This window comes from Phascolarctos cinereus, unplaced genomic scaffold, assembly GCF_003287225.1.
Source record: "Phascolarctos cinereus isolate Bilbo 61053 unplaced genomic scaffold, phaCin_HiC Scaffold_5;HRSCAF=322, whole genome shotgun sequence".
NCBI classification, from domain to species: Eukaryota; Metazoa; Chordata; class Mammalia; order Diprotodontia; family Phascolarctidae; genus Phascolarctos; species Phascolarctos cinereus.
Window position 1 is genome coordinate 369,911,336 of NW_027555958.1, and position 13,704 is coordinate 369,925,039.

At 40.3% G+C, this 13,704-nt stretch overlaps 1 protein-coding gene across 1 annotated transcript in view; it reads left to right on the forward strand.

Moving 5' to 3' along the window:
- The window catches only part of KCNH1 (potassium voltage-gated channel subfamily H member 1), a 502,700-nt gene that overhangs the window by 48,397 nt on the left and 440,599 nt on the right, over positions 1–13,704 (forward strand). The window contains exon 5 of the mRNA XM_021007863.2: positions 2,292–2,410. Coding sequence (XP_020863522.1) covers positions 2,292–2,410 — 119 coding nt within the window. The remainder of the gene's footprint in view (positions 1–2,291; positions 2,411–13,704) is intronic.

Consider the following 13,704-nt stretch of genomic DNA (forward strand, 5'->3'; position numbering starts at 1 on the left):
CAGTATGTATATAAGATAAATACAAGAAAAATTGGTGCTAATTAGCTGAAGGAAAGCACTAATATTAAGGGGCCAGAGAGGCCAGAGAGTAGAATTTTCCATTTTTAAAAGGTACATCAATAAAAAGGCTATCCTCTATTATGCCCTAGGCCACTACCTACTTTGACTATAAGTATTTCTGGTTTTGATATAAATGAGAACATGTGTGATCCCACTTGTGTTCACATACACACAGAGATTTATTTTCATATCTCTTAGGATATTTTTTTTGGGGGACCAATTTCAGCTTTATCTTCTAGAGCTGAAAAGCAGCATCGCTGAAGGCCAGGAGGATCCTAAAAATTGACTTTCTTTAATAGATTGTGCTCCACCCCTGAAGACAAATTGCATTGAGCACTTCCATAAATGTACCATGGGTCCATTCAAGAGGAGACCTGGCGAGCCCCATGTAGGGCCTGTTCTGCTTCTCTCCCATAGGCTTTAATAGTCATTTCACAACTGGAACCTCATGTGGATCTTTTCAAGCAGACCCTAAGCAGTATCATTCTTCTGCTTAATGGAGTCAGGAAGCTCAGAGAGCTCCTTCAGCCTTTTTATTTAAGCCTAGAATGATTGGAATAAAAAGACCCCCAAAACAGTTGATTTTCTCTTCTTGCTGTGTTTATTAAAAATCAAGACACAAAACACTCCCAAACTCCAAATACTGAGATCATAATACTGAAGGTCACTCTTCTGCTTGATTCCAATATCAACCATTGGGTGGGTTCTCATTGGAAGTTGAGGATTAGCCTGAGTGATCTCTCAGGGACCCAGGGTCTTGGGATTATGTAAATCTATTATAGTTTGCAGGCCATTTGGGGAATTCGTATTATGTAATTCCTGCCTCCTTCCATCATACTCATATAATCACTCAATAAATACTTATTGTGTACTCACTGTGTTTTCAGCCTCTTGTGTAGGAGAAAATGATCCAAGAGAGATATCATGGTGTCACAGATAGAGATGTGAATCAAGAGGTCTGCTGGGAGAGACCGGAGAGGTTATTTAGTCCAACTTGTACCTGAGCAGAAACCATTTCTGTTTTATCCCTAGTGTGTGGGCATCCTACTTCTGCTCGGAGACCTCCAGTGATGATGAAAACTCTACTTCCTAAGGCAGCCCTATTTCTGTTTGCAGACAGCTTTAATTGTTAATTGCCTCTCTGTAGCTTCTACCAGTGTTTCTAATTTCTAGTTCTGCCTTCTGGGGCCAAGCAAAATAGCTCCTCCATGAGATCTTGGTCAGGTCATTTAAATTCTGATTCTCAGTTTTTCCAGAGAGATTCCAGAGGCAGGGGAACCAATATTTCTTGCTTTCTCAGGAAACTGGTGGAAATCAACAGCGTAGAGCAGAGTAAGTAGTGTAGCCATCTGGTGGCTCCATTTCCATTGGGTCTAGTTCAAACTGTGGAACCATCTTTGTCACCCAAAAATCCTCAGGACCAGGAGATTAGGGGGTCAATAGTAGTTCTCCAGAACTACTGCCAACTATAAAGAACTCCTGGGGGAACCTTATCAGACAGTCTAGGCTTGGATCAGCCTGAGACATATAATGAGTCAACTATCCTGCTGGATTCAGCCTTGGGAAGAAATTCTTCTCTGAGAGTCAGTTTATTATTGCCTCTGACTCTGTTACTTGTTCTGTGTCCTTAGTTAAAATCTCTTACATTCTATCAGCTGTATGTGTTTCAGTTTCCCCATCTGTGAAATGGAAATATCTAACCTAATAATGGAATAATGAGGTGGTAGGTATGAAGTTGTCCCCTAAAGCATGCACTTTAAGGTTTGTAGAGTGCTTTACATGTTATTTCATTTGATCCTTACAACCACCCTGGGAGGCGGGTGCTATCATTATTCACATTTTATAGATGAGGAAATTGAGACCAAGAGAGGTTAAGTGATTTGCCCAGGATCAGCTAGTACATGTCAGGCAAGATTTGAACTCAGTTCTTCCTGAGTCCAAGTCCACCGCTCTAACCATTGTACCACTTACAGAAAATAAAGCACAGTAATCTAATTAAGTATGATGCAGCAAAAAATAGTGATGTTTCTTAAGTCTTTCTGAACTGTGAGTGTGAATTCTGGGAAATGCAATGCAAATGATGGGAACTTAATACATGAGCAAGTAGGAAATTAATAGATGAGGATAGAGGGAGAAGGGCATTCATTTCTAGAAATAGCCATGATAAGGCTGGTTATCTGTATTTTTACTGCGTGTAGCAAACCATATCTCTCTTCTCTTGTTTCCTTTAGGTTGGGGAAAATTTGCCCGGCTAACTAGAGCACTGACAAGCAGCAGGGGGGTCCTGCAGCAGTTGGCTCCCAGCGTGCAGAAGGGTGAAAATGTCCACAAGCATTCCCGCCTGGCTGAGGTAAGGGGAAAGGGGGTAGCCCTGGTTCCTGGAGCACAAGGCAGGGCAAGCCTCTGGTGTGCATGGTTGTTCTGTTAGGTAGACAGTATATAAGCAGAAAAAACTGTTAGAGATAATGTGGTCTGGTGGGAGTCTTAATACCTGGGTTCTAGGCGTTGTGGCCACTGATCAAGGGTTGTGATTGAATAATTGTTTTGGCCCCTCATCCCTGGGTCTCAGTTTCCTTGTCTGTAAAGTGAGGATGTTGGATCTTGTGTACTTCTTAGGAGAGTATAGTTATCAAAACTTTATTTTTGTTTTGTAACATAAAAAAGAGGAAACATGAAAAAGGCACTATACAAATGCAAGATATTTTATTATTATTGCTATTTAATTGCTTCAAGGAACTGCAGTTTCATTGGCACTGGTCATTCCCCAAGACTCCCTCCTGCCCTTGCTGTACTTATTTCATGATCTTTATGAGTTGCTGTGGCTGTAAATGTTTATCTTTCTGTGGCCTTCTTGCTGCGAGCTTCTCTGAACTGAGTTTTACACTGGACCTAAAGCCATAGACAGCCAGTTCAGCCCCAGACCTATACTAGAATATTTTCCAGCTTGGTTGGACTTGCCTATATGTGTGCTACCTGGCATAGTCTTGAGAGCCCAGCCTCACCTCCATGCTAGGAGCAGATATCAAAGGAGGCCTTCAGTGGGGAATTTTTATTGGCTAAGCAGTTAATGAGTCAGCCTCTGAGAAAGAAAAGCCTGGTTCCAAGTCATGCATCATTCACATACTGACTGTGTTATCTTAGGCAAATCACTTGATCTCTCAGTGCCCTAGGCAACTTTATAAGACTATAAGTTGTGGAGCCGGTGCAGATCTGCATTGGTGGAGGGTTTCCTATACCAGTGAAATCTAATATCCATCCTACTCTATGATTGTATTAATAGTAAAATGTAGTAGTGTCTCTGCCTGCCTGCCTTCCTTCCTTCCTTCCTTCCTTCCTTCCTTCCTTCCTTCCTTCCTTCCTTCCTTCCTTCCTTCCTTTCTTCCTTGCTTCCTTCTTTCCTTCCTTCCTCCCTACTTCTCTCTCTGTCTCTCTCTGTTTCCCTCCCTCCCTCCCCTAATGCTCTCCATGTTTACTGGACAGTCTTATGAAAATATTTCTAAACATTCCCCCAAACAGCTCATGTGGCCATAGTCCTCCTTTCTGTTAGGGTCTAATCGTCAAATTTGCAATTAGAATTTAATTGGGGTAAAACTGTACATCGTGTTCTAGGGAAAGCAAATATGTGCTTATTGGATTGAACCGGAATTAACTCTCAGACTCCTCTGGTATGGAAGTGGAAAAGTCTCCCTTCCACTATCTCCTTGTAGGAGTAAAGGAGGATCTTGGGCTGGTCTTTATAACTAGATTCTGGGAGGAAGCTGTGAAGGAGACAGCTAAATTCAGTGGCAGGGTCCTACGTTGTTTCTCCCTCTCAAACCGTTCCATTTGGCCAGTTCTCATTCTGTGAGTTTCTCGACTCCTGAGTAGCCAACAGGAAAGCAGAAGGACTGTTAGCAGCTTGCCAATTTTCCTGAGTTGTGGATGCTCTGGTTTGGAGTGATCAGGGAAATTCAAATGCATGGTTAGCAGATGAGAAGCCACTGGATTACAGCGACATTATTTCTTGTCACATTGTAGGTTTTAGCTTCCAATAAAAATGGCATTTAAATCTGCTTTTAAATACAAGTCCCCAAAACACAGCATCCCATTCCAAATGTTTTACTGGCCTCCTACAGGCCGGTAGGTAAGAAAATGAGAAACATCAGCAATTTCTTTCCCCCCTCCTTACTTTGTCTGGAATAAGTCATTACTCTTTCTCTGTTGACAGTGTTTATTAGAGGTTTGTATAAATGAGGGCAGCATTGGGGTTGGATCCCTGGGAGCCCATTGATTTCACAGAGAAAATCAGTTCCCTGACCATAGATTCCTTCTGGAACCCTGGTAACCCATCTCACAGGTTTATAGTTGCACGTCACAGCAAGGATTAGAGGTTGAGTGTGGGTAGTTCATGAAAGCCTGTCTCCTCTACTAGAATAAATTACTCAAAGTACTTGTGACCAAGGCTGCTCGATCTTGGATGGGTAAAGGTCTTTTTACTTCTGACATGCCTGAGGAAATAGGGAAAAGCTCAGAAGGTGTTATCAAGAAGGAGGCCATTGTTGACCTCACAACACACTGCCAAACCCTTCCACGTAGTCGTCTCTGTGCCCAAGACCTCAAGTAGCTCTCAGCCCACCCTAGTATACAAGACATCCCCAGGGACACACGTCAGCCTGTGGAACACAGAAGATCACAGGGAGAGCCACCCAGGAGCAGTGTTTCCTTTTGCTGTTCAGTTCTGCCTTTTGGCCAATTGCTTCTTTCTCCTTCCAAAAGGATTGGCTTTACAGCAGCAGCAGCAGCAGCAGCAGTAGAATGGGCTAGCTCTATGAAAATGAGCCTAAAAGTTATGCTTCTCTGTTTTTATCTAATGGCTGCAGTCTGCCTGGGAGTAGGAGAGAAGCTGCTGATTTCTTGGGTTATTGCCTGAAACTTCTGTTTATTATTCTCACAGCTCAGCTATCCTGGCTTCCTTATTGTGGCAAAACATATCCTACTGATGGTGGATCAGGAGTAACACTTTTATAGACAAAAGGACAAGCATATGTGTTTATTTCCAAGGCTAATTTATGTCTCATCTCTAAGGCAGCTCTTTTATCTCCTTAGGAATAATGAAGAAGCCCCAGGATTAATTCCTTTTAGATTATGAACTCCATGAAGGCAGGGGCAACATCTTATTTAGTTTTTCATTTCTTCCAGAACTTAGCACAGTACTTTCCAAATGAAATTGGCAAATGAATGAAACCCACATCCCATCCTGATTCTTTCAGTAACCCTTTTTTCTCTTTTATAGTGTTATTCACTAGGAAGTCAGCATTCTCTTTACCTTGCTCCTATCAAGGTCACCAACAGTGGGAAAAAGTGATGGGGAAGTGTAGCCCCCTTCATTGTTAGGGAAAAGGATCATGTCCTATATCTTCTTTCTATCTTATAGTTTCTCCTCTCTCAGCCCCATTATCCCAGCAGAAGAAGACTCTCTGCATTTCTTTTGTTTCAGAGATAGAAGGTTTGTTTTCAGAGGCTAAAAAAACTATCAGCAAGTTATTCATTAAGTTGGAGGACCTTGAAAGTGGTTTCTCTGATTTTTTTTTTGCAGGTACTTGTCACTCCTATTTTCCTCATCTCCCTTGGGGAATAGTAGCTAAACAATCAGGAGGGAATTTCTCATCCTGATGGGCAGTACTTTTGTAAATCTTTTAGCTCTGCTTATCTCTTCCTTCACTGCTGATGAAGATGTTGGAATTATTTAGTCTTGTGCTGGGCCTAAAAAGTTTGAGAGGAAAAGAAGTCATGTTTTCTTCATTATTTTCTGTCTTTCAGGTGGTCTCCCTATGAGGAACCTAGGTCATAAACAAGGCTTGAAATGAGAGAAGCAAGGAAGGTGGATGGATTATTTATCTGAAAAGCATGTTAGAGGGGTTACCCTCCTGAGGAGAAATGGGATATTATTCAGGATTGCTGTCCAATCTCATATTTCCTACTCCAGTTTAAGGACTGGTTATAGGGAATGTGTCCTTTATGCATATGAAATTGAGTAAAGTTGAAGAATGGAAATATAGAAAAGGCCAGGTTGTGAAGGGCTCTAAATGACAAACAGAGGACTTTAGATTTGATTTTAAAGATGATAGGGGAGGCAGTGGAGTTTCTGAGTAGGGGAATGGCATGGCCGACCAACTTAGCTGGTTACACTTTTGGATGGCACTGGTGACACATCCCTCCTCCAACTGTAAATGGGGAATGTAATATCTGCATAACCCATCTCATAGAATTGTTGTAAGGATTGTAAGGATTAATCAGCTAATGAATGTTAAGCACTTTCTATATTGTAAAGCATTATAGAAATATCAAGCTTCAGTGTTTCCAAAACTGAATTTCATTATCTAAGTTCCAAAAGAGACTGCAAGCTGGCATGACCCATTGCTTTGAAAGAGAGAGTTGTTTTGGTCTTTGCCATTTCTATTATTAATACCTACCTGAATTATGAAATCTCTGTTTAGGTGGCAGATTCCTTGGGAAGAATCCACATCTTTTGCCTTAGCAGCAGGTAGCGGTTAAAATGTGTTAATTCCGTTTCCCTTATATTACAATAGTTAGCACCTATGTATCTTGTTCCCAACATGTGATACCTTCACCAAATAAACCTGTTGTGAGTATAATCAACCCTTGATTTCCTTTCCATTCTCTTAGGGAGGTGTTCTATTAGCTTTCAAAGAAGTTAAGTTTCTAAGAAACCTATTCCTAGATAAATGAGCTGAATCACAGAGCTATGGCATCATTACCAAGTCATTTCTAAATGATTGATAATTTCTTATGATCTTGATGGATCTGTTGATCTTGGGTCATAGTGAAGCCTGCAGATTATCCTCTAATTCTTATCTTAGCTGATGATTTCTATTTCATTTCTCATTCAACCTTTCAGTAGAACAATGAATGCATTGCAGTGGGGGGGAGCCATCTTAAAAATAGGGGCTATTTAGTGTACCTAGAAATAAACAATAGCTTATCACAAGAGTACAGTGTTTTGTTTTATAGAGGAAGATGGTATCCTTTAAACTCCATTTTATGTGTTTCTCACAGCTTTCCTCATAGACTTGTGTTAGCATCCAGCTCTATTGTATACTCCATCCTTGAGCTTAAATGTATAGCACTCTTACCAGGGGGTTAAGTCTCCTCAAGCACTTGTTCCAGTCAGACAACTTGTGTTTTCATTCAGTCGAAGTGCAAAGTTTAGAAGCACAAAGACCCTTCATATCTACACTTGAGAAAGGGGAGAAAAATGCAAATATTAGTTGCTAAAGGGACATGCCCAAAATGAACGTGGAACTGGAGAATCAGGCCTTCCTGGAGTCCATAGGTGGCTAGAGCAGAGCAAATGGGATGACAGACAAGCTCTCCCTAAAGAGGAAGATTTAGGGATGTTATCTGTTTGTATGCTTATATGAAGAATGATATCAGCCTAGAACTGACAGGATGATGAAAACGCCAGGGACATTCTCAAACAGAAATGCCTTTCTGAGCTTGTTACTTGTCCCTTCTGCGGCCAGCACTCAAAGGAAGAGAGGAGATTCCTCTGGGATGACACATTTCCCTGACCCTTATTCAGTTCTACTCTTCTAATAGTGGGCCCTCTGATTTCAGACAGCAATTTCTGTCATGTGAGCTGCTTTTGGTATAGCATAAGGCAGAGGTATCAGATTCCTGGCCCAAACTCCTGAGTGTGCCTCAAACAAGATTAAAATGTTATTGGGAAATATTTAACAAAATAATTAAAGGTGCAATAAAATTTAGATAACTACATTTTAAAACTAAGGCATTTTTACATATGTAAAAGTCACTCTTGTTTCCATTTAAATTCAACGTTACTGCTGATAGGGATCTCAGGGATGCCAACTATATATGATCCCCAAATTTCACTTCCACAAAGGGATTCTAGAGTTCATCTTCAAGTAGTTTAGTTCATGTTTTGAGGTTGGGTTCTTACCTCTCCAGCTTTCTCCTTAAGGACAGCTAAACACTATCAGCTTGCTTGCAGTTCTTGAAGAAAGCAAGGCCCTTTCTGACAATAGGTTTATCTGGTGAAGGCACCACATGCTGTGAATAAGATACCTTGGGTGCTAACTGTGGAAATATAAAGAAGATTGGATTTGCATGTTTTAACTGCACCCCACTGCTAAGGGACAAGCAATGATTTCCTCCTTAAAGAATCTACCACCTAAATAAATGCCTATAATCTGGGTATTTATAACAATAACAATCGTGATCAATACAAGTCTTCTTTTCTAAACCACATGTCAATCCATTTCATAGTTTCCATTGAATTATAAACAATTCAGTTGGGATGAAATGATTACATGGTAACATTTTCTTCCCACCCTTTTCCTGGAAGATTCAAGCAGTTAGAACACCCAGTCTGACTTTTGATTTTTACTCCAAACCACATTTGAACTAAACAACTGGCGGGTCCCCTTCCTTTCTGACATCAGGAAAAGCCAGAGGAAGAGATTGTAGACAATTCAATTCAATTAAAAAAAGTAACATCTCAGGGGCAGCTAGGTGGTGCAGTGGATAGAGCACTGGCCCTGAAGTCAGGAGTACCTGAGTTCAAATCCGGCCTGATACCAAACACTTGACACTTACTAGTTGTGTGACCCTGGGCAAATCCCTTAACCCCAATTGCCTAAAAAAAAAAAATTAAAAAAAAGTAACATCTTCATATGATCTCCACGTTTAGATTCAAACTGTTCTCCCTGATGCCCACTTCTCATAACTCAAGTTTATTACTTGACTTATGTTGGTTGCCATATCCAGAATTTAAACTAATGTTCCTCCTAAGGCCATCTCTTATGATAAATGGCACTTCATATTCGTGTGGGGCTTTACCGTTGTCAAAGCATTTTCACTCATATTATCTTATTTTGCCCCACAACGACTTTAAAAGCCAGGCAGGGCAGATATCACTTCCCAATCAGGAAACTGAGGCTCTTAGGGATCTAGTGGCTTGTTCAAGGTCACACAGCACTAATAAGGGCAGAGCTAGGGCTAGAAAAAAAAAATCCCACTCTATTCAATGTTCTTTGCAATTTGCTGCACTTCCACGCCTAGTCTACCTGCTTCACATAGCTCAGATGAAACTATTTTATGTGTGAATCCTTTGGAAACTATCAAAGCCTGGTTTAGTTGGATTAATGAGAAGATCTTCAGTCTGGGAATTAGAAAATCCGAGTTCTGGTCTCAGCTTTGCCTCTGACCACTGGGTGTGACTCAGGATGATACTTCAGTTCCCCTCTATTTCCTGGTTTGAAAAAAAAATCCCCTCTCGAGATTATTTCAAGGATAAAAGGATAGAAGTGAGAGGGTTAAGGAAGTAAAAGTGCTGTTGAGAAATAGGGGATTAGTCATGCTGATTCTTCTAATTTGCATCTAGGGGCCTCTCCTCCCAAATCTTTAACTGACTTGAAAAGTGAGGTAGCTTACACTACAGAGCACCCGCTGTGTGCAAACCTCTACATTGGGGTCTGGAAAAATAGAGAAAAGAAACAGGAGCTATGGGGAGCTCCTAGCCTAATATGGCTCGGAGGTTAGTGTAGGACCTATTCTCTGGCTCCTAGGCTATGCATCCCTGCCCTCAGGGGATCCCCATTCCAATTGGACAAACCAAATGAATATGCAGAAGTTGATAAATAGAAGCTTTTGAAGGAGACACACCAGTATAGACCAAAGCAAATTACTCTTTTAGAGTAGACTGTCTGGGAGGCTGCCTCAATATACCTTTCCTCAAACAGATTCATTATTGTTGTTCAGTCATTTTTCAGTCATGTCTGACTGACTGTTCATGACCCCATTTGAGGTTTTCTTGGCAAAAATACTGGAGTGGTTTGCCATCTCCTTCTCCAGCCCATTTTACAGGTAAGGAACAGAGAAGCAAATAGGGTTAAGTGAATTGCCCAAGGTCACATAGCTAGTAAGTGTCTGAGGCCAGATTTGAACTCATAAAGGTGAGTCTTCCTGATTCCAAGCACAGTCTTCTTTTCACTATGTTACCTTATCAAGAATTTGGAGCCCTATAGTGGCTGGAGTAGGGCTGATGTTGGGCGGCACCAAGTACCTTACCCTGAAGATGATGATATACTCCTGGGTGGTATGACACTGTGGGGTTGCTAACCACATTGAGTTTCCTTAGCTTTTCCTTCTTACTAAACCATATTTGGTGTATTTCCTCTGGATGGAGTGGAGGGAGTAAGACAGGTCAGGAATGTTTTCAACTTCAATTTTTCCTTTCTAAAAAGATAGTTTTGGGATCTGAGAGTTGTGATAAGTGAATGCAAAGTTTGTACTTTTCCTTGGAATTTAGGGGCATTGAGTTCCCACTGGGAAGTTTCACTTATAAAGAAGCACGTGGGTAGAATTTCTCTTTGCTCCCCTCTTCTAGCTTTTCCTGCAAAGTATTCAGTTCAAATATGGATTGGAGTAAAGGTCAAAAGTCAGACTGGGCATTCTAACTGCTTAAATCTTCTAAAAAAAAAAGAGGGGAAAAGAGAATGTTGCCATGTAATCATCCCATCCCAAAATGCATGTTTTAAAGTCTCTCTCTGGGGAATGGAGAAATTCCTGAATAGTAATCCCCAAAAGTCCCCTTCAAGCTAGAAACCCAGAAAGCCTATTTGGAAAACAAATTTGAATGAGTTGATATTTAGGAGATGTGTGAAGATACTGTCAGACTTCCCTTAGGCAGAGATAAATTCAGTCAAGGTTATGTATCTGGGTGACAGATTCACTAAATCTAAATGGATTTTTATCAAATTGTTGTAATCAGAACTGCTATTTTCTTCTTCAAAGTTTTCTCCTGAGGGTTTGTTCTTAGGAACCAGGAAGTCTTGGGTGGTTTTGGTCCCTACTCAGCCAAGTTGGTAGAAAACTGCCCTTTGTGGACCCCCTTAAGTTCTTTTTGAATGGCCTTGCTACTTACTGAGACCTCATTTTGTTTAAAATCAAAACAAACTGAAAAAAACCCTAACATTCCAAAGCTTTCAAATCCCATCTCCTCCCTATATGAAGCTTTTACTTCTGATCAGCAGGATATGTGGGATGATAATATAATCATACTGTTTTTTTAAGGCCTGCCTTTACGGTGTTTGCTCTCAGAATCATAGGATTTAAAGCCATCAGGGATCTTCATTTAACAGATGAGGAAACTGAAATCCCAAAATGAAGTGACTTGTTCAAGATAGAGTCAGAATTCAAACCCAGGTCTTATGGCTCAATAAACTCCAGCAACTCCCTATAACCTCCAGGATCAAATATGAAATCCTCTATTTGGTGTTCAAAGCCCTTCATATTCTGCCACTTCCACCTTTCCAGTCTTTTTATACCTTATACCCCTCTCCCCACCTTTTACTCTTTGATCCAGTGACACTGATTTTGTCATTCCTCAGACAAGACACTCCATCTCCTAGCTCCAGGTGTTTTCACTGACTGTTCCTCATGGCTGATTCTCTGTCCTCATCTTCACCTCCCAGCTTAACTCCTACCTTCTAAAGGAAGCCTTTCCTGATCCTCCTTTACTCTAGGTGCCTTCCTTCTGTTGATTATTTCCAGTTTGTCCTGTGTATAGATTGTCTGTGCATAGTTGTTTGCATGTTGTCTTCCACATTAGACTTGTTGTAGTTCATCCTTCATTCTCAAAGAGGGCCAATGACATCATGAGGGTAATGACTTGCTTGGGAATTGGATTTAAGTAAGGCAGAGCTGTGCAAAGTTGTCAGAATCATTTTCTCCTCCAGAGTCATCAAAGTCCAGTGGCAGGAGAAAAGTCAAGATGGCTGGAAGTGGCCTGGAATGTATCAGATTGTGAGCTCTTTGAAAGCAGATAACTGTCTTTTACTTTTCTTTGTATCCCCAGCTCTTAGCACAGTGCCTGGCCCAAGTAGTAATGCTTAATAAGTGTTACCAACTGACTCAAAGTCCTGCACTTGTGATGGTTATTTTATTTGCTAATTTAAAATTTTATTGATTTTTACATCATCTACACAATTTATATATATCTATATACATCTATATATGTATATATATATATATAGATATATGTATAGAGAGACAGACAGACACAGGGAAACAGAAAGAGGCATAGAGAGAGAGAGTGCACCACCCTCTAATACCAAAGTCATCTCTTATAATAAAATAAAAAGAAAGAGGGGACAAAAGAATTTCAGAAAAAAACCCCAACCTAACTTAGATACATTTAACTCTGATAGTTTATGTAATTTCCCATATCCGTAGTTCCATCAGCTCTGTGAAGATGAGAGGGAGGTGCATTTTTTCATCTTTTCTTCAGAGACCACGCTTGAATCTTATAATGACATGGTTCCCAGTTTTGATTTGTTTTTGTTCTTTCCATTTATATTGTTGTAGACAGTGTGTATATTGTTCTTGTGGCTTTGCTTACTTCACTTGGTCATTTCCTATAGTTCTTCCTATGCTACTCCGATTCTTCAGATTCGTAGTTTCTTAGAGTATGGTGACATCCTATTAAATCCAGGTACCTCAGCTTGTTTTCTCATGTCCAATAGGTGGGCATCTTCTTTAGTTCCAGTTCGTTACTAGTACAAAAAATTCTACCATAAATATTTCAGTGCAATATGGATTTTTCTGTCTTTGACTTTCTTGGAATATATGCCTAGTGGTGGCATCTCTGGGTCAAAGGTTATAGACATTTTAACCACTTTTAAAAAAGCATAATTCCAAATTGCTTTCCAGAATGAGTAGACCTGGTTCACAGCTTCTCTTTGCTTATCTCTTAAAGTCAGAGCACACCTTTCTTTTTGATAGCTCAGGGCCCAAGAGCTGTTACATAAATGAAGTTTAGTAATTTTTTGGAGGGGGAGGGCTTCAAAATAAAATCACTAAAGCCAGATACACATTAAAGTAAGGCAGACTGTGCCAAAGATATCTGGTTCATCACCCTAGCCAGACCTTCAAAAAATTACTGTTGGTACTTTCAGTTTTTTACATTGAGACTTTTAATAGGTATATATATATTTTTTTATTCCAAACTCACTTCCCATCAAGCAACAGTTTTTCTTCATCATCTGTTTGCAATCACATTTCAATAGTACTCTTACAGCATATTATAGTTATCAAGCACTTTTCACATTTTATTTAATCCTTAGAACAATATTAAGGGTAGCTAGCTTTCCCTTTCTGTTTGCCATGTGGCCTCTCATTTATTAACTAAATAGGTGGCATGGTATAATGGAAAAGCACTAGACTGGAAGCCAGAAGTCATTGGTTCTTCTCTTGGCTATGTCATGAACTATGTGACTTTAGGTAAGGCACTTTTCTCTGGGACTCAGTTTCTTCACTAGTAAAAATGAGGGGAGAGAAGCTAGATGACCCTTTAGGAGCCCTATAGCTAGTTCTGAGTCTGACTTTCCAATGGAGAAGAAGCTGTGGATAGGTTCAATTCAATGAAACAATTATTTATTAATCTTGCCAAAAACTGTGTTGGGCCCAGAAGATACAAAGACAAAATGATCCCAGTGAAACTTACATTCTGTTGGATGGGGATGGGAGCAACATGTGCAGAGAAAATGAAATACAGATTATATATGAGAATGTGTCATGGGACATAGTGGATGCAAGCCTTTGTGCCTGAGTGTAAAACTTACC